The sequence below is a fragment of the Aulonocara sp. 'chitande type north' Nkhata Bay genome, linkage group LG17 (assembly GCF_057382095.1).
Source record: "Aulonocara sp. 'chitande type north' Nkhata Bay isolate Kocher_YH1m ecotype deep benthic linkage group LG17, A_spYH_male_GT1.1, whole genome shotgun sequence".
NCBI lineage: Eukaryota > Metazoa > Chordata > Actinopteri > Cichliformes > Cichlidae > Aulonocara > Aulonocara sp. 'chitande type north' Nkhata Bay.
This window is the reverse complement of record NC_141360.1, coordinates 10,142,032-10,166,497: the sequence shown is the minus strand read 5'-3', so window position 1 is coordinate 10,166,497 and position 24,466 is coordinate 10,142,032. Positions and strand designations below refer to the sequence as shown.

At 39.4% G+C, this 24,466-nt stretch overlaps 2 protein-coding genes across 4 annotated transcripts; one reads left to right on the top strand and one right to left on the bottom strand.

Moving 5' to 3' along the window:
- Positions 1-1,745: 1,745 nt before the first annotated feature.
- Positions 1,746-11,248, bottom strand: stxbp3 (syntaxin binding protein 3). Its single transcript, XM_086268732.1, has 19 exons — positions 11,130-11,248; positions 9,754-9,803; positions 9,470-9,551; positions 9,280-9,356; positions 9,120-9,192; positions 8,917-9,017; positions 7,891-8,036; positions 7,346-7,439; positions 6,958-7,082; positions 6,725-6,823; positions 6,581-6,638; positions 6,400-6,465; positions 6,067-6,147; positions 5,776-5,911; positions 5,307-5,413; positions 5,127-5,225; positions 3,083-3,168; positions 2,642-2,790; positions 1,746-2,358 (listed from the first exon to the last, which is right to left on the bottom strand). Exons 1-19 carry the CDS (start codon positions 11,239-11,241, stop codon positions 2,255-2,257), a joined length of 1,845 nt encoding a protein of 614 aa, XP_086124858.1. The 5' UTR covers positions 11,242-11,248; the 3' UTR covers positions 1,746-2,254.
- Positions 10,578-23,955, top strand: LOC147309648 (fibronectin type III domain-containing protein 7-like). Of its 3 annotated transcripts, XM_086268731.1 has the most exons (17): positions 10,578-11,768; positions 11,852-11,867; positions 12,008-12,256; positions 13,691-13,951; positions 14,857-15,117; positions 15,586-15,849; positions 16,350-16,604; positions 16,689-16,946; positions 17,098-17,352; positions 17,641-17,895; positions 18,641-18,901; positions 19,107-19,136; positions 19,269-19,318; positions 22,155-22,173; positions 22,365-22,625; positions 22,934-22,959; positions 23,306-23,955. In XM_086268731.1, exons 1-13 carry the CDS (start codon positions 11,724-11,726, stop codon positions 19,298-19,300), a joined length of 2,442 nt encoding a protein of 813 aa, XP_086124857.1. In that variant the 5' UTR covers positions 10,578-11,723; the 3' UTR covers positions 19,301-19,318; positions 22,155-22,173; positions 22,365-22,625; positions 22,934-22,959; positions 23,306-23,955. The 3 variants fall into 3 exon arrangements, with proteins under 3 accessions (XP_086124857.1, XP_086124855.1, XP_086124856.1); XM_086268729.1 differs by having other exon boundaries at positions 10,578-12,256; XM_086268730.1 differs by lacking the exons at positions 22,155-22,173; positions 22,365-22,625; positions 22,934-22,959; positions 23,306-23,955 and adding an exon at positions 20,047-20,680 and having other exon boundaries at positions 10,578-12,256.
- The last annotated feature ends 511 nt before the right edge of the window (positions 23,956-24,466 follow it).

Below are 24,466 nucleotides of genomic sequence, written 5' to 3'. Positions count from 1 at the left end.
GCTGCTAATGCAAACCAGTCTAACAGGCCAATCAGCATGTTTGTTTGTTTTTTAGTACTAATACTCCTTAATAGTCCATTTTGCACTTTTATTTGCAATCCATGTCTCTAAGAACCCAACAATACAGTACACTATTAAACTCCTCTCTCCTTTAATTTACTGAAACACATTACAGAAGAATACTCCCTGCTCCTCTGTGAACGTTTCTCCTTTAAGTTCCTCACAAAGTGATCTAAGAGTGCTTTGTTAAATTAGCTAAGTCAATATTAGACATAATGAAACAGAAATTTTAATATCCATCAGTTGTGGCTCTAATTTTCCATCACATTGACTTGGCTTTGGCTCTAGAACTTTTTCTCTGCCTTGCTCAACAGCTTTAGTTCTCTCTGGGATTCGAACTGGACACTCTGGGGGCTTTTTTGGATTTCAAGATGGCAGACAAAGCCCTGGGACTTCTTTGATACATCATTTTTCTGGGCACTGTTAACAGATGCTGGAAAGAAAGAAATACAGTATTTACATGCTCTATTCTTCCAAAACTAAATTAGCATTTCACAAATTCTCTGCATCATCAATTGTTCTCTAAATATCATTTTATTATTCAGATAAGTGATTCATATATTCAAAGCACTTGTGACAAACTGTCATCAAATATTTTAAGGTTGCTGAAGTTTGGCTCTAACTGTTGGGTGGAGAGGCTCTGACTCCCACCTGACACCCGGATGCACTCTTTCTTGTGTCTTTCTTCCCAGGAGTTGAGCTTGCAGGTCCTGGAGCAGTAGAAGACCTTGTTGCAGCGCCTGCCCAGGGTCAGATTCATGGACACGGACTGACCGCAGTGAAAGCAGAACTTTAACACTGGTTTCCTGAGAACAGGTTTACACATAAAGAAAGAGAAGTTCCTGAAAGCTGTGTTTAGATTAGGTAACAGAGAGCAGAAAAATAGGAACAAGAGCAGCACCTTACTGTAGATGAATGTGAGTGTATGCGTACCTGTGGTCTCCTGCTTCCTCTGGGAGGCTTTTACTTTTGGGAGGGACACACACAAACACACTTATAATTTAAAGCCATTTTCAACAATGAGAGCAAGTGTTAGCAGGAGTCCTTAGCAGTAACATATAGCACTGTGCTAACGTCTTGCACCACTCCTCATTTCCGGCCCTGTAGATGTTGATCCATCCTCAGCAAAAATGGTCTCAGTGACTGTCAAGGAAGTCAAGGAAGGGAAGCAGGGAGAAATGTCTGGGGCTTGCCAAATTACACAAGAACTATACTGAAAATCAGTGGCAACAGGTCTGAGTAATGACTCTAAAAATGATATTTTTGGTTTGAATTGGTATGTACAGAGGAGGTCAGGAGAGAGGTACAGCAGTGAGTGTCTACAGCCATCTGTAAAACAGGGTGGAGGCTCTGTGATGGTTTGGGTTTGCATTTAAGCCAGTGCCGTTTGAGATCTTGTCAAAACCGATGGAGTTACGAATTCAGAAAAGCACTGTCAGATTTTCATCCACCATACAGTTCCATACGTGTGAGTGGTTGCGTATGTAGGATCAGTGAAGCAGGACTTTGCTGTGAGTGTTTACATGTCACCCTGATGCAAAGACCTGTTAATGCTGTTTACCCGGCTTAGCCAGGAATTTAGGAAATTTGTGTTGGTTTTCTCTTGTGGACATTTACTGGCTATTCTGATGTTTTAGCTCCATGCGCAGTCTACAAATGAGGCAAAATGAACTCTTAAGACTTGAACCACTTCATCCATTTATTAGTCAGCTGTTCAAGGAAAACGAAATACTCAATGTTAAAAATAGTCTTCAAAAGTCATTAAAGTGTTTATGAACAGAGGTGAAAAAGTCAAAATGGCATAGCAGGGACTCAGTGCTTACATACATATATACATCAGTGATGTGCGACTTTGCTGTTTCTCAAGGTTTCTCTTAGAAGCCTTTCAACTTGTAACATTATCATAATTTTTAAGACAAACAAACAGACGGGTTAGAGTAGGATGAGATCAGTTAGTATTTAAATACTATCCAAATGTTCAAATCACAATGTCATAATCGCACCATGTTCTTAGGTCTTCATGTGGAAAATCTGCGTCTCATACCTTGCACTATAAACATGGGCTTGGATTGAAAAGCTATTTAAATGACTGTAAGGAAATTCCCTTCACAATTCCACTGAGGAAGTTAAGATAAGTGTGCTGTGCTGAGTGATAAGGGATGTAGAGAAACAAGCGGGGTGGGGGCCGAACTTCTCAAGCTTTGGTCTCGACCTCTAGTGTGAAGCTTTCCATGGGTCCTTTGCTCAGGGCCTTGATGTCATCCAGGAGAACGGTGGGGGTCAAAATGTGGGAAGACCCTGTATAGGATAAAGATAAATAAATTGCATTAAAAAACAAACAAACAAACAAAAGAAAAGTCCTGTCATAATTCCGCTCTGCTCCAGTAGGGGGTGTAAAACAGCAGGAAATAACGTATAATAAGTGTAATCTTAAAACTCAGTGGAACCTTCCCGATAATCGTCACAATCATAGCTCTCCTTAGTTCATGTGCTGCAAGCTAATATTTCCCAGCATTCTGACTTTCTGCGCGCCTGTTTGGTACGAAGCATTGTCCAGCTGTTTCCTTGCACTGAGTCTTACCAATGATGACCTCGCAGGTTTTCATTGCCCTGGTGACCTCGTAGGCGCAGCGCATCTCAGAGAAGCTGATCCCTCCTATAACAAAGATGATGAGACGTGAGCCAGTCCGGCGGTCATCCTGAGTGCTGGCTCTGTGCTTCTGCCGTGCGCTGTGGAGAAGAAGGAGGGGCATCGGAAATATTAACTGACAGAGCCTTAAAGAAGAAAAAGCAGACGCTGCTTCTTACTGTTGAAACTGGAAAATCGACCTCATTCACCTCAATCAACCCTCTAAGAAACAGAAAGTGGATGTGGAGAGATAAATCACACAGACTGACTGTATAAGCATAACTAAGTGACACAACAACACAAAACTGTAGGGTTGTTAAACTGTATATTCTTCAGTTAGAAAGAAACCAAAACAGCAGCCCAGTTCCAGCCTGGTCACTCACAAAAACCCACCTCACAGCCCCGGAGCCATTCCAGGCAGCAGGACACTCGGACTGGTGCGGCCACTCTTTGGTGTCCAGTTTGTTCTCCACGACATCCTGGAAGTAACGCATGTTTTAGAGATCATGTGACATGGGGAGCAAATCTGTTTTGCAAGCCAGTAACAATTTTAAAGTGCAGTAACCTTCACTCGCTGAGGGGTCCTACCTACATTAAATTTATATGCACATGGTCCAGTGGTCATCTTCTAAATGTTACGCAACGTGTATCTCTTTGACCATCATGCGCATACTTCAGTTTTCTTTATATTTGGAACACAAGTTTCAGTCACTCTGTAAAACGATTTATTTTGTGGGTGACGTCACAACTTAAAAGCAGAAGTCGTGCCATTAACAGAGCTAATTAACAGAAGAACACATGATGAGTAATTTTGGTGCCAAGGGAAGGTGTGATAATAACGTAACTACATCATGCATTAGTAGATGTCAAAACACGGGCTACTGCTTGACAAACAATTTGCTTTCCTCAAACTCAAAGTCTCACTGTTTTTTTGCATCATGCACCTTTATGCTTAGAAATACTTGAGACTAGCAGACGAGCTTTAAGTTATCTGCAGCAGATATTCAGCTCCTACACATCAAATCAATTTGTCTTCTGCTGCAAGAGGAAACATTTTAACCGCATTTGACAGGAAACCAGGTGCTCAGGTGAAGACCACTGATGTTTTTCTTCTTTTTTTTTTCCATGTAATAACAGGAAATGCAAGTGAAGATGAGAAGAAACGAGCTCATGTTACAGATCCTATAACATGGAGTTAGATTCTAATCTAATATAAACTTATTTTCACAGTAACCTGTAAGATGATTACTAAAAGGCTCCTCTCAGTTTTGTTTGCTATTAAGAGCCTCCTCTTCATTGGATACACTCCATCTGATTAACAACATGGATTTACAGAACTGAGACTGAGTGAAGAGAAGAGTTTGGGGGAAAACTGCTAATGGGGGTATTTCCACCTCTCAGTTCCACACCCATTTCAGAGAAACGGCTTCGGCAGCTGAGTTTTAAGAGCAAGTATATATTTTCTTTTCATGATTTGTGGTTGACAGGTCACATGACTTACCAAAGTGAAAACAAAGCACAGTGAAAAGGTACATTTAGAAAAGAAAACCAAAAACTGGCAGCACAGCGAATTTCACACAAACAAAGGACAAAGATTTTCACCCAACATACTTATAAGACAATAAAAACACTAGTTCTGAGGGACTGAGACAGAAACAGAAGGACCATCCTCTGAAGAAAAACAACAAGGCAACAACTAGTGCCTTGTTGTGGTTTACACTTGCTAGGATGCAGAAAACGGTACAGAACAACACAAACTTGTGTGACACAGCTTATCAGATGACCCGAATCTGATAACCTCCTTTTGTTCTGCTTCCATAGTTGTGCTCATGAATGCCCCTTAGATGAGGACTGGGGTAGCACAATGAAACAGATACAGTTACATGTTCAGTTTGGCATCAACTACTCTAATGACCGCTCAAGGCTGGGTACACAACAGAGTCAGCTCACACATGTTCAAATGCCCCAAATCAGCAATGAAATGAACAAATGTTTACAGCCTGAAATAAAAACTGCTTTTGGCAATGGATAAATTCATCCTTTATAACAACTGTGCGCCAGGGTAACTTTTTATTTATAACTCAAACATTTGTACTTGCAGAGGCTCAAAGCTTTGATTGACAGGTGTCGAAAAAGTTCATTCCACCAACTGAACTGAAACCTCTACACCCCGTCTGTGTGTTGGTGTCTGTAGAGCAGTTTTACTTTCACTGTCTAAAGCATAATATGGACTCAAGTGAGCTACAACAAAGCCCGCAAGTTTCTACTTTAGTTTCATTGAATTTAGTTTTAGATAGATTAATAAAATCCATCACTTAGCAATCATTAGCAGCTAGCAGAATCGGTGAATTGCAAAGGTACAGTTTATGGATGCTTACTAATGCAGAGACAATGGGTGCAAAGACAAGCTAGGATACCACATGATGATGTCACTGACCTCCATCACATCTTTTATGGTGGGGATCCATCTGGAAAGGCTGTATCTCTCCTCTTGGGAACGCTCTCGTCGGTTGGGTTTACGAGAGAAGAAACTGGGCTGGAAATAAAAGTACATCAATGAAAACTTAAAAAAATGGATAAATCAAAACACTGAAACGTTTTCCTTTTCTCAACCTACCGTTATGATGATGGGCACGCCCAGCTCTTTCCAGTTCTGGATATACTCCGGTTCTCCCTCGATCTTTACATGCTCAATAAGTTTGTTTAAGTTTTCCTCGGTTGTCCCTGTTTACAAACACCAAACAACCAAAAAGCAAAAAAGACAGATGGACAAATTAGCACCTCTAATTTTTAGTCAAAAAAAGTTGCTGTCAGCGTTAATCTCGTTAAAATGACGTTAACGCCATAACCGCATTAACGCTGCAAATCTCGGTTAGCGAGTTAACGCGGATCGCCCCGTGTGAGGGGCTGCACGGTGCTAATGCGTTAACGAGCTAACCGCGCTACCGCTGTGCAGGCCTTGTGTAGGGAGATCTGCGTTAGCTCGCTAATGGAGATTTGCTGTGTTAATGCAGTTATGGCGTTAACGTCATTTTAATGAGATTAATGCTGACAGCACTACTTTATTCACGAGAAGGCTGATGTACCGTTCAGGCTGAAGATGTAGAGCAGCACAGCTCTGATCTTGTCATGTTTACTGTATGGGTTCAGCAGCACAGGCAGCAGAGTCCTCATGGGATCTTTCACCTTTAACCCATCCACATCGGCGCCTACTGCAAGGTCCTGCACAGAAACATACAGCATATTACACATAGTACACATGACACACTTCCCTAAAGCTTTGATTAGAAGGTCACACTTGGCCGCATACAGTAACGGTACTCTGCAGGTCAGGAAGAGTGTGACTGCTAGATCTTGATAACAGAGCATAAACAGACCTGTTCAGCTTTGCAGAGTTTCTCCACATTGTTTGCGAAATGTTTCATGCAGTCCTCAGCCAGCTGCAGATGAATCGTTTTCTAGAATCCAGGCAGAAAACTGTTAAAAACATCAGGTCAACCCTATGTAATAACAGGCTGCAGAGGCGCCACACCCGACCACAATATAAGGATTGCGTAGCCCTTACAATAATAATAATTGTTGTAAGAGTTGTATCTGTCTTAAAACCAACAACAAGATCCTGGAGAAAATTCTGCTTTAATCTCACATTTCAGATGAACACATAACTTCGAAGTAAGTTCAGTTATCCCTACATAAGTTTTACTGCATACCTCTGTCATCTGTTTACGGAACGCAGGCATCTTCTTCATCATTTGAGCCAAATTGCTAATTGTGATCTGGGGAAACAAAAAACATACATATATATTAATATATATGAACACATTAAATGTTTGCTCAAGATATGCTTTTCAAAATGAAACGATCACACAAGCAGAAACCACTGCACTGTACCTTCCCATCTGGCTGTTTCTTGCTAGCAGATATCTCCTTCACCATCTTGGGAATTTGCCTGTTGTAGGGAAAACAAAAATGTTAAGATGAGTGTTCTGACAACAAGAAGAAGATATTGCCATACTTCTGGTTTCGCACACTTACGCTGAAACCTCTGCGATGTGCTGGTGCCTCAGCTTCACCCAGAGCATGTCATCCTCATTCAGCAGGGCCTGCTTCTCTAAGCCGTCTCTAGCCTTGTACCTGGACACAAAATGACCCAGAATAGCAGTATCTAGTTTCTCATGAGCACAAGAGTATGAAGCAGTAAGCAGATTATACACATATATCTCTATATCTATCTCTCTATATAAAATACAGGAAGTAGACTGCATTACTTATAGGTATCGTTTTCTATATCAATGAGATCGTAGGCCATGGCCTGGTAGGTCAGCTCGTGCAGGATGGGGGTCACAGGATCAAAGCCTCTGTCGACTATCAGCAACTGGGCTTGGGTCTTCTCCTGGTGATGTAGGGGGAAAAAAAGTTATATATTATTAAATTATATATAAAAACGGGGATAATTCACTTCCACGGAGCAAGCTGTCCAAACTTTTGCCTTTTCAAATTTATAGTAAAGGGAACTGTTTAATGTGCTTGAGGCAAAGGAGGGATTATTTTATTCTTTCATGTGATAAACAATACAGTATTTTAAAATTCCCATTTACTCCCAGGGCTACGACCTTGTTTATCCTGAAACCATCCTTTGTTCGGCAGGCCTCTCACCTTTTTCTTGCCACTGTCATCCAGCTGGTAGTGTGTGTCCAGCTTCCGGTCCACCAGCTCTGCAAGGAGTTTGGCATTCTCCATGTTGCCGTCTCTAGTTATGATATAAATGTTGTTTCCGTCAGTCAAGTGAACATTGAGGTCAAGGTTAATCCAGTAGTTATAAAACACAAAACTGTATTTTCTGTAAATAACAGCTGCACTCTGCTCTTTACACTCTTACTTTCATCAGGCTGAATAGGATCAGCGCTGCTGTGAGCGAGTAACCTCACTTGCTCAACTACCATGTGATTCTTTCTACACATAGCTATTTCTTTGAACAGTGAACGTTATAAGATATATGTCTACTATATTCACTCGGAACAAACACATTCTAAAACCAGTCTGTTCAAAGAAACAAGTGATACCAACGCTTTGTTTTCAAGCCCAGCATTATTCCTGCCATTAATACGGAACCTATTCTGACTTTTTCTCCTAAAAAGTTTCACTCTGCTTGGGGGCTCGGGTGTATTGTTACCTAAGACACTACATGTTGTCTGACTTACTTCTTGTATCGGATCCCTGGGTACTCGTCTAATGTGGCACAGAGCGTAACGAGCTGGCCTGCCAGTGTCTCCAGTGTCTTCGTTTTGTCCTGACTCTTGGGGCTGTAGATGCTTCGGAAAGCCCCGGGATTATCGCAGGTGAAAACCTTCAAAGTATTTAACACCACAGTGTAAACCACAGCCGTCATCATTAAAGTTCCAGAAGATACAAATTGAGCACAAGGATCATTTTTAATTTCTCATTGTTTCCCGAACTCGAGGCTATAATACATTAAGCACCTGCTTGTGTGTTTCTTTGTCTGATCACATCTCCTAGATAATCAGCAGATGAGCAATCAAACCTGGTACACAGATATATCGTAAAGGTTCTCATCTATATCAGAAATTATGACACCATTGTGTTTCCTAACATCTGCCTAGTAACAGGCTAAAGTGACCCATTTTCAGAATATATGCACATATACCACCTTTTACTTCAATGACAACATCTAATTCACATCAACATACGATGAATTACACATGATACGATGGCAGCATGTTGCCTGCCAAACAGGAAGCAAGCGGCTAATAAACAAACAAACCCCGTTTTAAGCCTTTGTGAACCTACAACACCTGGTGAAAGTAACAACTCATATCTGCAAAAGCTGAATTCACCAGTGTTTTCTTTCGCTCACTGCAGCAAGACAATGCCAGTAACGCGTATACAACAGTAGTTTTCTGTTTCTGCAACTATCCCACCTGCAGCCAAAACCCATTGAGAACACACAGTGAATTATAAACGGGAAAGGTTGACAACGAAGCCGCTGAAATGCTATAGCATGGAAAAATGTGAAGCTACAGGATTTACTCTCTTTAGGACTTCAAGAAACACCCTACACAAGGCAAATTCCCTTCCTTCAACAACAGGCAAGTGCACAGCCTGCGTGCGTGCCTGTCAACTGAGGGGAATTTTGACAAAAAGAGGAAATGGACTATTACAAAATAAACTAAAAAAAAAGAACACTTGGCTAAATTTTAAACACTTACTTGTGCTTCCTGAGGCATGAAAGAGATGTTTATTTCCTTGCAGACCCTTATGTGTTTTCCACAGGCTTGCCTCATTTTGTTGAACAGGTCATCAGGGCAGTCTGCAGATCAAAAAAGCTTTCAGTGCCCACTTTGATCGTAAAAGGTATATCTGCTATTTGGCTGATGAAGCAGATTTAAGCACCAACACAGGAGTTACCTACAGTCAGTGAAATAGACGTACGCAGCTTTGTATTTGGGTTTGGGCTTGAAATCCTTTATAAAGGCATCCACACACTATGAAAAAAAAATAGATTTAAGAACTCACAGAGTTTGGCAGTGATATGTTAAAGAAATGAAAATGAAAAAGTTTTAACAGCAAACCTTAGCAGTAGGTGTCATAAAGTAAATGGACTTCATTTCGAGAACAGGCTCTCTGCTTTTGAACAGGTCCTCCACAACTAGAAACAGAATACTAGTAGTCAAAAGTAGCTAAAGACATACACGCACAAATTATCTTTGATCAAATAGCTTTGTGATGTAAAAATAAATAAAAGGACATCATTCCACCTACTTGTTATCTTCTCTGACATCAGGTCGGACATTTTGCAGCATGACGAGAGGAGCTTGGTGGTGAAAGGATCCAGAATCAATATCTGTGAAGAAGACAACGTGAAAATGCTCCTTTAATTATGCGTTAAACAGTAATATACTCCCATGCTATGCAGCACCACATATCGAGACAAAGCGTATGAGTGAGAATCAATCATATCAAAGCTGAATCTGTAACTCGGAGCTTGTCCATTTATCCAAGTACAATCCTGGGACTCTGTACTGAGCACATGGTGGGTTTCTTACCTTCCATACTTCAGAGTTTCTGCAGTCTGTAATAATTGTGTCCTGTATTCCTGTAAGGAGCACATAACATGACAACATGTAAACACAACAATAATCTGAAAACAAATTATCGTTCATGATGTCACTGTTTAAGCTACCTCTTAGTTCAAGTGTGCAAAACAGAAAGTGATGTAATCAGAACTGCAAATATCCATTATCTCGCTACTTATGCATAAAATTAAAACATATTAGAACGTTTATAGCCTAATGTATAAAAGTTATGCAGTTGTGTTTCGTAATATTTCAGAGTCTTGGTACAATTGATTTTTCATATGTGTTTGGGTCATACCACGTGAGCGTGAAAGGGTGTGGTACTAATAGTTTTCTAGATAATGGAATTTTAAAACAGCTCCTCAAAAAAAAAGTGCCAGAAAAACTCAGATCCCGTCACTTTTTTTTTTTTTTTTTGTGAGATAACAGTGAGGTCCTGGAGTTTTACATATTTTATCTTAAGTAGTAAACTTAAACTTAGTTGGGGGGGTTTCGGCAGTTTAAAAAAATTGATTAATTAAGAAGGAATGACCTTTGAACCAACTAAAGTATTTACGTACTGCCAAGGTTATGTCAGCTTTCATGAGTGGAGTATTAAGAACAAAGGCTATTTCTGTCTAACTCTGTTACTTGATTATTAGCCTGCTATTGTGCAAACCTGAGTGATAGCACTCTCATTAATTTAGGGACAACTGTTCAGCGACCTTATGGTCATTTTGTAGCCTGTAGTGCGTAAACTTGAATCATCCATACATCTATCCCAGCTGTCACAGGGCGAAAGGTGGGGTACAGGTCACCAGTCTGACAGAGTTCTAACACATGTCAGCAGCAACAAAACTTCATTACCGCTGTTCTACTGGGCTGCATTAGTCTTAGCTGCTTGTTTGACCCTCATTTTAACGGCAACACAAACCAGCCTTCTTGGTGACATAACCTAACCACAGCCAACAAGAGGAAGGCAAGACATCAGGATAAGGATACAAATAATACGCCAGACTTGTAGCAATCCCGCTGCATAAACGAGGTGCGGTTGCAGACGTACAGTGACCTCACCCATGGCTACTGCTACAAACAAGTAGCCTAAAAAAGTCGTTATGTTCTGACCGGGCCAAGTGTTAGGTCAAGTTGCGTCTGCGGCTTTTTCCTCTATCGGTTCTACTGCGTTTTGTAAATTTGTAATTTTCCGCTCAAAGGGAACAGCTGAATGAAAATGTTCGCTGTTATTCCAAAAGCTAAAGATGCGCAGGAAGAGGTTAGCTAAAACAGCTCACAGTTCACGTGCTAAACAAACGCCGTTGTGCTATTTTTCAAGAGCAGGAAATACTCTCCTGTTGGAGTAAACTTACTTTTCCAAACTATTCTTTTCAGCCCGTGATCTGAGCCCGTTGCCATCTTGTTTTTTTCCCCCACTGCGCCGCTTCCCTTCGAGAAATTCACGAAGACAAACTCTGACGTCATTCGCGTCACCAAGTGTGCGACAGTGAGCTGTAGTTTTTTAGTGATGAAGCGCACAAGACATCTATCTATCTATCTATCTATCTATCTATCTATCTATCTATCTATCTATCTATCTATCTATCTATCTATCTATCTATCTATCTATCTATCTATCTATCTATGTATGTTACTGTCAAAGAGGTGGCTCTGAGGCCTCCAGACAGTAATTATGTCCATGTCACATTTAGTGGATATATCCTTGAGTGCAGAACATGATGCTTTCAAAGGTAGGTTTTTTCCATGGCATTCAACCTACACCGGCCCCATCTCCCTGCTTCATTATAAAAAGACATTTAACCCCCCCAGTGGGAGGGGCTTGCTGCAGGTATTTCAGCTGATAGATGTTTAAGAAAAGATCAAACCACTAGAGAGAAGTGTTTTTAAGAATCAAAGAGAAGCTATCAAGAGAAGGAGAGAAGACACAAACCAGAAAAACTGGTGCTATGAAGTGGCTGGAGATTTTTGTATTACTGGGCATGTGCTCACAGGTATTGTAATAAATAGTGAGGAGATAACTGTTATAGGAAATTGATCAGAACACTTAATACATATATTTTATCTTAATTTGCAGGCTGCAGCCCAATCAGGTACTGTATGTTGTCTTTTACTATATTCAACTGTTGGCGGTTTATCACAGAACAAGAAAAAAAACTTGACTTGTCTGAAAGAATCTTTTTCTCAGGGTGCCAGATGTGTCTTATAATGATTTTTGCTCTACCTTCATTAGATTTTAAAGTGTCTGTGTTCTCTGCAACATCAAAGACTGTGACTCTCAGATGGACCAGGTACTCTGGAGCCACTTCATACCAGATCACTGTAAAATCACAGAGCGAACTTGTCGCTTTTGCATCATTTGGTCCAAACACAGTGATGGGCTCTGTTACCTCGCTGCCTCCAAACGTCATGTATAACTTCGTAGTTGAAGCAATGAGTGGTTCCCAAAAACTCAGCACTGCATCAGTTGAATCATCAACAGGTGAGACTTCATGCACTTCAGTCCATGCTCATGCTGTTTAAGATATGAAGTATACAGTCTTGTGTTGTCCTTCACTATTTATTTCTAAAACAAAACGTTTTTAAATTAATTTTATTGAACATGACTTTGTCCTAATAAGTTGTTCATTTCTAGAGGGTCCAGGCTGTGTAGCTGTTGCATAGAAATGCAACCAGTACCTTTTTAAAGTTTGGAGAACACGCTACAGCAGCTGATGAATCCAATGTATACCACAATGAAATCCTACAGTATTTGTAGCAAGCTTCATTTCTGTTGCATCGCATAAGAGTGTTAAGATTGTAGCTTATAATTTGAATGGAAAAAATAGAACTAATTCATTATGAAAAGGATGTCATTTAGGAAGTAAACTTTCCAGTGTTTCTTAAGTTTTTCAAACTTCCTGCTCGACTGGTAATACCTATTATTAGACTTTTATTACACAGTGTCTTTAAGTGTCCGTTCTCCATAGAGTTCAATGTTGTTAATTTTGAACTTACAGTTTCCCAATTAATGTTATTTGAGTAGTAAATTTCAAAGAATAGCCTGTGAAGCTCAATGGGTTAGAACAGGGGTGGGCAATCTCAGTCCACGAGGGCCGGTGTCCCTGCAGGTTTTAGATCTCACCTTGGGTCAACACACCCGAATCACATGATTAGTTCGTTACCAGGCCTCTGGAGAACTTCAGCACATGTTGAGGAGCTAATTTAGCCATTTAAATCAGCTGTGTTGGTTCGAGGACACATCTAAAACCTGCAGGCACACCGGCCCTCGTGGACTGAGATTGCCCACCTCTGTGTTAGAATGTTTGTAAAGCTGCCATGTTTAGGCACACTGATCACTGATCTAAATAAAATTATGTACGGCAAAAAGCTATGCCGGAACCATAAAAATAAGTAATTTTGCAATGCAAATATAGCTATCTAGATCTGTTGGCAGTTTTACTGCTAGTATTACTGCCATTTTTCAGGCTAGCATCACTAGTATCACTTGAGACATCACTAGTAATAAACATGTGATTTATAGTTATGTTCAGTAAATGTACCAGGGGAGATTCACAGACGATAAAGTATGGGGTAGTTTTGGTTGCTTTTTTAATTAAAAAACCACTTTGGCACTGATCACCACCTGCACTCATGTACATATCTTTCTACGTAGCACTTTTAATTCTTATTCTTATTTTTATTTTTTTCATGTCTATTTAAGCGTAATTTATGACAGTATGTTTACACTGAAGCACCACAGCAATTTCCTAATGTTGTAAACCTGCTCAATATTTGGCAATAAAACCCTTTCTGATTCTGATTCTTAATTAAACCACTTAAATCTAAAGTTCAGCACGCAGACACATACAGTAAAAATTAACTTAAGAGTGGACTTGATACCATCCCTGTTGTGAATTGTTTGTGCCTCTTTCAGCCCCTGATATGATGGAGCCCATTCTGACAGTGAAGTCACTGGATAGCACAACCTTGACAGTGGAGTTTAACTTGAGAAACGGGGTGTCTCATTACATCATACGTGTGGAGAACAGCAATGGCTTCTTCAGAGAGGTTGCAGCATCCTCCTCTCCAGCTGAGATTGAGTCCCTTGTGCCGTACACTGAGTACTCGCTCAGCATCATGGCTGTGAACACCGCAGGCCGCAGCCAGCCCTCAATTCCTGTAACTGGAAAGACAGGTGGGATTTTCAAATTACTCGTGTGAAATGGGTCTCACACCCCATGCCCTGCAGAGGTCACTTGATCTGTTTTATTGTCTAAACAGCACAACCACTATATTCAATTGTACAAGTGAAAGGTACAGTATACACACTCATCTTCAACCCTACGGGCCTCTCTGGCATCGGTGGTAACCATACCTGACCCCTCTATGTCAAACATAAAGAGCTGAACTCTTCCTGAGTAAAGGGTTACCAGCTCTAATCTCATCTTTACGGGGGGCAACATTCGATTCTCACGAACATGAAACATGAACTTGCAGCTGTAGCCTCTCAGCGGTGCAATGAGTTTACTGATCTTGCACCAGTCAACAGGTCTTGTTTAAAAATTTCTTAAGATTGCACCTGTTCAACTAATCCAGTCACTTTGTGACAATCATTTTTTAATAATTCAGAGAAATGTCCTCTAAACTTTTTCATTTATGCAAACTTGATTAACTTGAAACAGAAATGAAGACAAAGTTATGTGACTATTACCAAAGTAATACAGAGTTTATCTATTAATAATACTGATTACTTGCTTAATATATTAGTATTAGTACAGTTTTCATCGATAACATACAATTACTTGAACCTTTCACGCTTTAATACTAAGCAACTTTCAAACTGATTCTTGAACGTGAACACAATCAAACTCTGAAGCTCTGCTTCACCTAAAATGATCAAAGAAAATAACATAAGCGCACAGTCTGAATATGTAACAACTGGCAAGAGCTCTAAATGTTGCACCCACTATTAAGTTGACGTTACACTGACTTCCTTCACATAGTCTTGGATTAAACTTTTGGACTTTCAGTAATGTGCTACAGTATTCATCCCCCACACCAGTTACTACATATAAAACAGTCTAATCTTGTCTTTCACAGTTTTGGCTCCTCCTCAGCTTGCGTCCTCCTCTACGAGCAACAGCAGCATCGTTCTATCCTGGGATCCAGTTGCTCATGCCGTCCAATACACCGTGTCCATATGCAAGCTTGATTCAAACATAAGCATGGGCGTGTACAACACCTCCAACACCAGTTTGACCTTCTCCGGCTTGGATGCTGGCTCACTCTACGTCATAACTTGTTTTGCTTGGGATCTTGAAGGTCGAAAGGGAGACAGCTCGAACATTAAACAGGCTACACGTAAGCAGGCACTGAGACAGTTGTCTGTTTGTGACTGTACACTTTGTGTTTACTCTAGCATACAGAGTGTTATTCAGTAAGAGCCCTGGACAGCATGAAGAATGCTTAACCATGATCTAGGGTCAATGCTGCAAAGCAGTAAAGCCACCAAAACACACACAGTATTATAATTCTGAGGAGTCTTACTGTGGCAAATTATCCATAAGGGTTAATGAACATGCTGCTTAAAATATAGGAGCACAACAAGTATGAAATACTTGCTTTCTAAACTTAGAACCTTGAAAACTTCCTGTTTTAGTAGACATTTGAAAAATATAATGAAGTAAAAAAGCAAAATTTTCCACTTAATTACAACAAATAAAAGCATGCATTCAAAAATAACCAAATGCAGTTATATCACACTGGTTCCCGTGTCTACTCCAGTTTAGTCCTTCGCTGGTTTTGTTTTTATTTTTTGTCATCTAACAGGACCTCGGACCCCAGCGTCTGTCAATGTGTCTGTGGTGATGAATGGCAGTGTGGCTGGACTGTTGGTGTCTTGGGAGCCAGACCAGGAGGTCTATGGACCCATTGAGTACAATGTGATGAGTGACCTAAACTTAATGTGTAAGACCACATCCAGCTCCTGCACCCTCTCAGTAGTGGGGTGTGGAGAGGTACACACCATCCAAGTCACTGCCTCAAATGAGGCTGGGCCCAGCTATCCATCTAGCCCTGCAGTCTTCATCACCTGTGAGTAGAAGAGATATGAATGTGTCATCCACATAATGTTTTTTAAAAATACTGGAATTACCTTCCGGGTATGAAGCCGAATGCAGAAACTTGTATTGTTTCTAATGCATTGATTTAAATTAAGATTTATATTCCATATGACATGAAAAACACCCAAATTTAATTCCACATTACAAAAGTTGAATGTATCCTGTAAAATTAATGACCACTAAGGGTAACTATGGACCAATGGTAGCAATACTGAACTCTGACCCTTTAAAACCACAACATTTTAAAACTCATAAGCAGATAAAACAATTTCAACATTTTTTTTATATCACACTGTTTATATATCTTAAAGAAAACAATTTATTCATTAAAAATCTTCAAACTTTTAATAACTACAATGCAAAACATGCTATAAAATATGACACACAAGTTTTTTGTGTTCTACACCGAACCCCTACCTGACTCTATGAGTGTGTGACTGTGACTAAATTCCCTGCCGTCTTGTGCTGCAGTCCCCTGCCCACCTGAGTCTTTGGCACTAGTGGAGTCTTCAGAAGGCAACTGCACTCTAACGTGGAAAACCGTGGCTCATGCTGACAGCTACATGGCCCTTATCGAGACAGCTGGCAGCAGTGTGGAAACCTGCAACACCACCAGCAACAACTGTACCTTTCACTGCCCGTGTGGGCAAACATACCTCCTGTCTGTGCTGGCCTTCAACCACGCTGGCAGCAGTCCTCAAGGACAAGTTCTCAACTACACCACTTGTAAGTAGCAGCAGAAAATTATACTTTTTAGTCACGATGAGATGCATTTTCTTCACTCTCTGATCATTCATAAACTTCTTTTAGTGGTGTGTTGCCCAGAGGATGTGTCAGTGTCAGCGGTGAGCACTGACACTCTGGACATCAGTTGGATGCCCTCACGGGGGGCAGTGCTGTACGAGACCCGGGCTGCACACAGTTCAGAGGTCATCCTCTGTAATGACACCGCACCGGTGTGCGTCCTCTCTGGCCTCAGCTGTGACACTGCCTACAGTGTGGTGGTGATTCCCTGCAATGATGTGAGCGGTTGCAACCTTGCTTGTAAAGCTCACACCAAAGACACAGGTAGAAAACTTGTGTATATAAATAAGGGTATAAAAACATATCCAAGGAGAAAAAGTCCACAATATCTAAAAAAAAGATGTCTCCTCATAATTTTGAGGGGTCCTTAAACAACGTGGACACCATTAACTCAGCCTTCTCTCCATTCTCGAAGCTCCCTGCATGCCAAACAATGTGATGCTCAATCCAAAGAACTCCTCCTGCGTCACAGTCAGCTGGACAGCAAATAACAGGGCTGCTAATTACACTGTAAGCGCAAATGGAGATGATGACAAACACATCTGTAGCACCAATAAAAGCAGCTGTGACATCACTGACCTTTCCTGTGGCTCCACCTATGAAGTAAGCGTCGAAGCAACCAGCACAGCTGGTCCGAGTTTACCCAGCTACTCTGAGTTTCTAGAAACAGGTGAGCAGTCGAATGCTGTCGCTCACGAACGGTCAGTGCTGCTTCCTGACCTTTCTTGCTTAACTTTACAACTTTGCATAACTTCATATGTGACTTTATTCCAGGTAATTATACGGGACCTAAAAGAGTTTATGTTCAATTAAACACTTTGCCCATCTTTACATCAATTTTTCTAGTTTACAAGAATTATATTTAGACACTTTTGCCTAGCTGCAATATAAAAATATACTGAACTGTACATTAATTGATATGTTATAACTATTTCCCACACCTCATCTTCTATCGCAGAACCGTGTTGCCCAGTGAATCTGACGGTGGATCAGGTGACCCAGGCAATCACCAACGTGTCGTGGTCTCACGCCAAAGGGGCACGCTTGTTCATCGCCACTCTGACATCATCACGCGGTCATGCCCGCTGCCATACCCAGGACTCCCACTGCCTCATGGGATGCATCACCTGCAGCACCAACTACACTGTCACCATGGAGGCAATCAGCCATAACGGACGCAGGTCCAACTGCACCTATCAGGGTTTCTCATCAAGTGAGTGATGTCTTCTAATAAACCGTGACAATAAGTAACAAAGAGTGGTCAGTGAAAGATAAAAGAAAACATAAAACAGAAGAGGTGTGGACAAATTTAAAGGCTAAAATGATCTGTCAGAGAGCTCTGACAAGTTTATTAAAACATGCACACATCTATTGTGGTTTTACTTTGGTTACTCGTTTTAAATATGTACATAGTTTTAAATAATCATGGCAATTTACGTGCATATCATGCAATGACCCAAAGGATAAGGCATCAGACTCCTCTAATGGCTTTGGTCACAACCCCCAGCCACCTGCTGATCAAACCTTCTGTTTGCCAAGGACAGCCAATCCAAAGACGGCTGGCTTAAAAAGAGGGTTGCCATCAAAGGAGAAACGTTAAAACAACTCTTTTAGAGAGAGGATGAACTGAGGATCATGTGAATCATGCAAAATTACTAAAACAGAGTATAAGACTAAAAATATGGAGGTGCAAAGGAGCGTAGTAAGTCACGTAAAAAAACTAATTTATGACTTAAAGGCCTTTATTTTATGTATTGAAGTAAAAACTTACGAGGAATTGTGGAAATTTTTTAAAAGTATCAAGATAAGTGTATACAAACAGAAGATATGCCTACCGATAAAAGAGCAAAACCAAAGCTGTTACAGTCATAGTAATCTGTTTTTCTTCAGCCTTTAATTGCAAAGTAGTATTCTAGTCAGAAGACATGCATCACTTCATTAACATGTCTTTGTCGCAGGTCCCTGCTGTCAGTCTGGTGTCAAATTATACAGCACGTCCAGTAACTCTCTGCGGGTTTACTGGCGCAGCACTGGGAGCAACCACAGCTCCATCGCAGAGATGGTGGGGAGCAACAGCAACTACAACTGCACCGCAGCTCCTGGAGACAACAGCTGTGACTTCGGCAGCGTCCAGTGCGGGGACGTCTATCATGTAGTGGTCGCTCCACTCACACAAGAGGGCAGCAAAGTCCAATTCTGCCCGGAGAGACTGTACTCGGGTAATTCAAAGTGAAACTGTATAAAATTAGACTTTGTGTGTATTTTATTTTCCATTGATTATATTATTATAGCGATCGCTTTCACACATTTTTCTCATTACTTCCATGTTTCGTCAGGGTAAAGTTTTATATAAACATGAATCAGTAACTGTGATTAGAAAAAAAAGTACCTCAGATTTAGACTTTTCTGTTTCTGCTCTTTTAGTCACCTGTTTAGGAGACAACATTGGCACAGGTAAGTTTGCCATCTTTCTAGATTTTTTTGAATTTGGATTCAAAAAATGTTATTTTGGATTGCATTAGATTGTAAAAAAAAAAAAATGCATGCATTTTTTTTCTAAATATGCTTCAATCTCTTCTCCATCAGTTATTTACAGAGGGAAGAGAAGCGTGGACTAGCATGTTTAGCAACAAATGGTAAGCAGCTGGCTAAAGAGAGCGCATATAAGCTATAGCAGTGGTGTCAAAAATATAGCCCGAGGGCTCGAATCAGTAAAGACTTCAATCTGGTGCACTGGACAGCTTTGGAAAATTTGAAGGAGGAATTTTTAGCTTTTCCTGGTGATAAAGATCCCTGATACCCACAGACATTTATACTACACTAAAGTCTAACTGTTATAGATCAACATATGGGTAAAAATAAAAAATAAAAAAGGACATTTTCTCTGAATTAAGTTTGATGTTTTGATGTTATGTTTGAGTTCCCAGAACCTTTTCTGTAATTTTACACATGTATCATGCAGAAAAAAAACTACACAAAAGGTATGAAATATAAAAAGATGAAAATTATTAAGATAAGATTCAAAAGTCTTCCATCTGAAACTTTGTCAGCACCACTCCTTTTTAAAAAAAAAAGTACCATAAATGCCACATACAAGTATCAGAGTTCACTTTCTGTTTTTATGGTGCTAAACTGTGGAACGGTCTATGTCTTGAATCTATGATAACATTTTTAATGACAGTTAAAATAATTGACCATCTTTTGTCTCTACCGTCTTGTGTATATTAATGTCTATCTTCTGGCTACAAAAAACACAGCGACACTTGACATTGTTGTCATCAGATTTGAGCACATTAAACCAATGAGCACAAATATTGCAGGTCAGTATTCAGTTTTCATGGGTTTTGATCTTTTTCCTCGACAGAAAACATGTTCATCCTCCTCTTCCTCATCCATCACCCCCATCCTCACCGGAATGATCCCAGCCTCATAAATATATAGAGAAACAACCACAAATGTTTAGCCATGAAACATGTTGGTATAATGTTTGATGATTTTTATGTGGCATAGGAAAGCAAACCCACAGTCTGCTCCAACATTTAAGATTCAAATCTGTGATCTGTGAAAATCACACATTAAAGTTAAAGTAACTAAAGTTATGTTAAATTGGGGAAATTCTAAATTAATTTTAACCACAAATTACTGGATTTAATAGGAAAAAGATTTTTTTTTTTAAACTGTTAAAAATTGCAATTGATAGTTGATAGTAAAACATTTACCATGCTTGAATAGCTAATTCAAACTACATATGATGGATTTTTCTTCTTCAGTTCAAGAAATTTGTCATAGAGATGACTGAAGCACAATAAATGTGTAGCTCATTGTCCTCCTGACAATCAAGGAACACGAACTGATATATTCATCTTTAAATACACGATTTTTTTCCCTTTTAAAACAACAGTTCTCTGTTTTATATTGTTAGAATGTAATGAACTGCTTTCAGTACGTGTCATTGTCTCAAAGTGATGGAAATTCCTGGTAATAAAGAACTCCCAGCATCATCATCATATAGTGTTTTGTTTTGGATGTAGATATGTGATCTGTAAATCAGGATGCTGATAATGCTTTGTTAGTTAGATCTGTTTAACAGTCACATGGCAGCAGTTACTATATTCAGCCTGTCCTGCTGACATTCAAACCAAGCATGAGAATGGGCAAGAAAGCTTGTTTAAGTGAATTTCAATACATTAAACTGATGATGTAGAAGTCTCAAACACTCATAACCTCATGTATCAACGATACATTTGGCTTTAAAGGGTTAATTCTGTTAGAAGCTGTTTTGTTGTTTCTGAAACTTTCCCTTCTTCAAGATCAACTGTATTTTCTTCAAACTGATTACACATCAGTGAACACTTGGCTCTCTGATGAGAATGTTATATTTGGTAAGGCAAACAGCATCATCTTCATCTTTGTGTTACATTTGAAATTTAATCAAATCTGATCACGTTGGGTGACATGTTTGAAGTCTGGACTTACATGCAGGTAATATGTTAGACTGGACTAAAATGTTACAAGTTATAGATATATTTATCAATACATTTATAAAGTTCTGACACTGTAAGTGAACCAGAAAATCGGATAACCAAGTTGCAGAGAAAGCAATTTATGAAGAGGTCCCAGAGCTCTGTGCCACTGCCTCCAGCTCTCCCATAAACAGAGGTCTCTAAAATCAGAAATTTGGCCTGTAACATCTTTTGGTTTTCACACTCCCCTATCTCCAGAGAGTCAAACATAAATGGACAATCATACATAACATACAGTAGCTGTAAATATAGGGATTGTTTTTTAACTTCAGAGTATAAAAGACATTAATCAGAATGTCCTTGTGATGTAGGAGTTTGTGGTCTTTCCTTTTTTGCAACCAGCCTCAACTAGACAACTAGAGTTTGTGTCACTCCCACATTGGCTTCATTTTTCAGCTCTGCCAGTTGCCACCTGTTTCAAATGTCAAACCTTGAGGTTTTTTATTAGGTCAAGCTCAGTAATACCGGGAAAGATACACTGGCTTTATATAATGCATTGAAAAAAGTTTTCAAAGTCTCAAATTACAAAAATAGTTCCCAAACACCAGACATTATTCCTGCTGAAAAACTGCTGCCACGTTTTACATTGAAAACAGAGAAAACTTCCCTCCATCCCTCTTTTTGTTGATTCAGGGCATCTCTGGTTGCCTGGGGCTGCTGGAGGGGCAGCCTGCCCCCATTTAGGGAATACTGATTGGTTCTCAGGTTGAGTGGACCAAAGCTTAAAAGAATCCAGCATACGTTTTGTATTTGACTCCCTTATATAGTAAACTAATTTTAATCCCGCTCTCATTGTTAAAGATGGGGTTGTTGGGAGCCATAGGCTTTTCTTTAGCTTTGATAACTCTAACTCAGGTAAATACAACTTTTAAACTTGTTGAAATTTATCAAATGATCAATATTTATCAATAACCAAAGAAAAATAATGTTCTATTGTTTTTATTTGCAGACACATGAAGGTGCAGAAGGTAAGAAAATGAAAAAAATGTCATTTAAATAATCTATCCATTTTTTAAATACAAAGGCATGATTGTGAAAAAAAAAGCACTACAGATGGATTCAAATAATAACAAACTTTTTTTGTGTGTGTAGCTGCATTATTTGCTCCTGTACAACCTTTAATAACAAAGCTTACTGCATGTGCTTCCATTTATTCCAGGGTGCAAAATCTTGTCAGCAAGTGCCTCAAATGCATCATCAATTCTAGTAAAATGGGAAAAGCACGCTGGAGCGACCAGTTATATTTTGGAGCTTCGAGAGAAAAACTCTCCGCAGTCTGCACCGATTACAGCGCCCATATTCGGACACCAGACTGAAAGGAACGTCTATGGTCTAAAACCAGGAACTGAGTATAATGTGACTGTCAAAGCTTTTGTCTTCTTCAGTGTGGCGTGTGTGAATTCAACCCTGGCTTCCACAGGTAAGTTCAACATTTTTATCAGGGGTCAGTGCCCACATGCATAAATTCACGTAAAACTGCAGTATTTATAAACACATCAAATACATCCACAATGAGCTGATAAATAACTTCAGTGACCAAAAAGCTATTCATAAAAGAATACCTCATAAAAGAAAAGCCAGTTGTCCCTTTATGCTAGAACGGTGCTATTATGCACAGACTTAATACAGATCAACACTACTTAGCACCCTTAAGGGAAATTATTAAAATCACACTTTAATAGCATTATGGTATTATTTTCTAAATCACTTCACTCTTCTCCTCCGCAGTGATTTAAAGAAAAGAAAAGCACATGGTAAGTGAATGTATTATATCTGACATGTAGCTTTGTGCTTGAATAAACAGAAAAAAAACCCCCATTTGGTGAAGATAGAGACTCTGTAATTCCTTTGTGCTTTTTTAAATTTAAGTTTTAAAAATATGGCAAATGATTTTAGCTAGTATCTGCAAATTTCTGCTATGTTTTGTTTTGTCATTTTTCTTTGCACAACGATGAAACACAGTTTGTAATTCTGTGTTGGCCACACTGACATGTGTACCTATATGTGCACATGAGTGACTTACAATAAAGAAACAAAAAAAACTAAAAATACCGCAAACTGAATACAATGTTGATGTGTCTTGATGTTTTGCTTCCACAGAAGATATTACACAACATATTCATCATACGCTAATACACCACAGGAAGAAAGTCGTGCTCCTAAAGGAACAAATGTCAACCAGGAATCAGTCATGGAGCAAGAAAATGAGAAATGGTTTTGTTAAATGATTTTCATGTGTTGAATGAAAAAACAAGTGTAACAGCAGTTCTTTCTGTGTGTTCTGCTCAAAATATATCAGAAAGGGCATGTGGTGGAAAAATCTGCGTAACCACACAGGTGTAGCTACCTGCTGTAGCAGCTGCTTGTGAACATGGGACAGACCTCTTCTCTTTTTTAAAGTTTAAACCCAGGCAGGAGGCATGTTGGTGATGAAGTGCTAATGAAGACACCGCTCTGTGAATCTTTTCCTGATCTGCCTGTTTGCTTTAAATTCTCTTTGTGCTATTTATGATTATGAGAATTAAATTTTAATTTTGTGCAGCATGTGTGTAAAAATGAGCCTACTGCAGATAGGTGGTTTCCAGCATCAATTTGCATTTGAGAGTAAATAATTAGTTCGTGTGTAATTCTATGGTAATAATTATGCAAGAAATATCTTCTCAGTGACAACATGTTGTATTCTATTTATTCCATGTCAATAGTGAATCTAGTTCTAATAAAACTGAATTAAAGTTCTTTAACAAAACTGATATTCATGCTGTTGGTTATCAATGCAAAACACCTTTACTCAGTACCATATTCACTCAAACTGGAAGCCAAAATGATTACCTCTCATTTGTTAATACACATCATTCCTTCTTTCTACCAAATACCAATGATTGGAAAATTACTCATTATTAGAACATCTCTTATTTCTGTTAAAGATTTTTGTTTCCAGCAGAGATGCAATTACCTGAAATGTAAAGCTGAACGTCATCAGTATGCAGACTGACTTTAACAATGAGGGAAGCTATATTTGATGTTAAACCCACAATTACAGTGAGTTAGAAGAAATTCATTGCTGCAGTTCAATATTATGGTGTTCACATATTTTTAATCACCAGTATCGCAGAAGAACACACAGAGAAGAGAGCTCAGATTAATTAAACACTCTACAACGTGCCTTTACATGAGACAGCCCATATGGAAAAGAAATAGTAAAAACTTATATGATTTACTCATGAAAGTGGCCACTTTCTCATTACTTTCATATATTTTTTT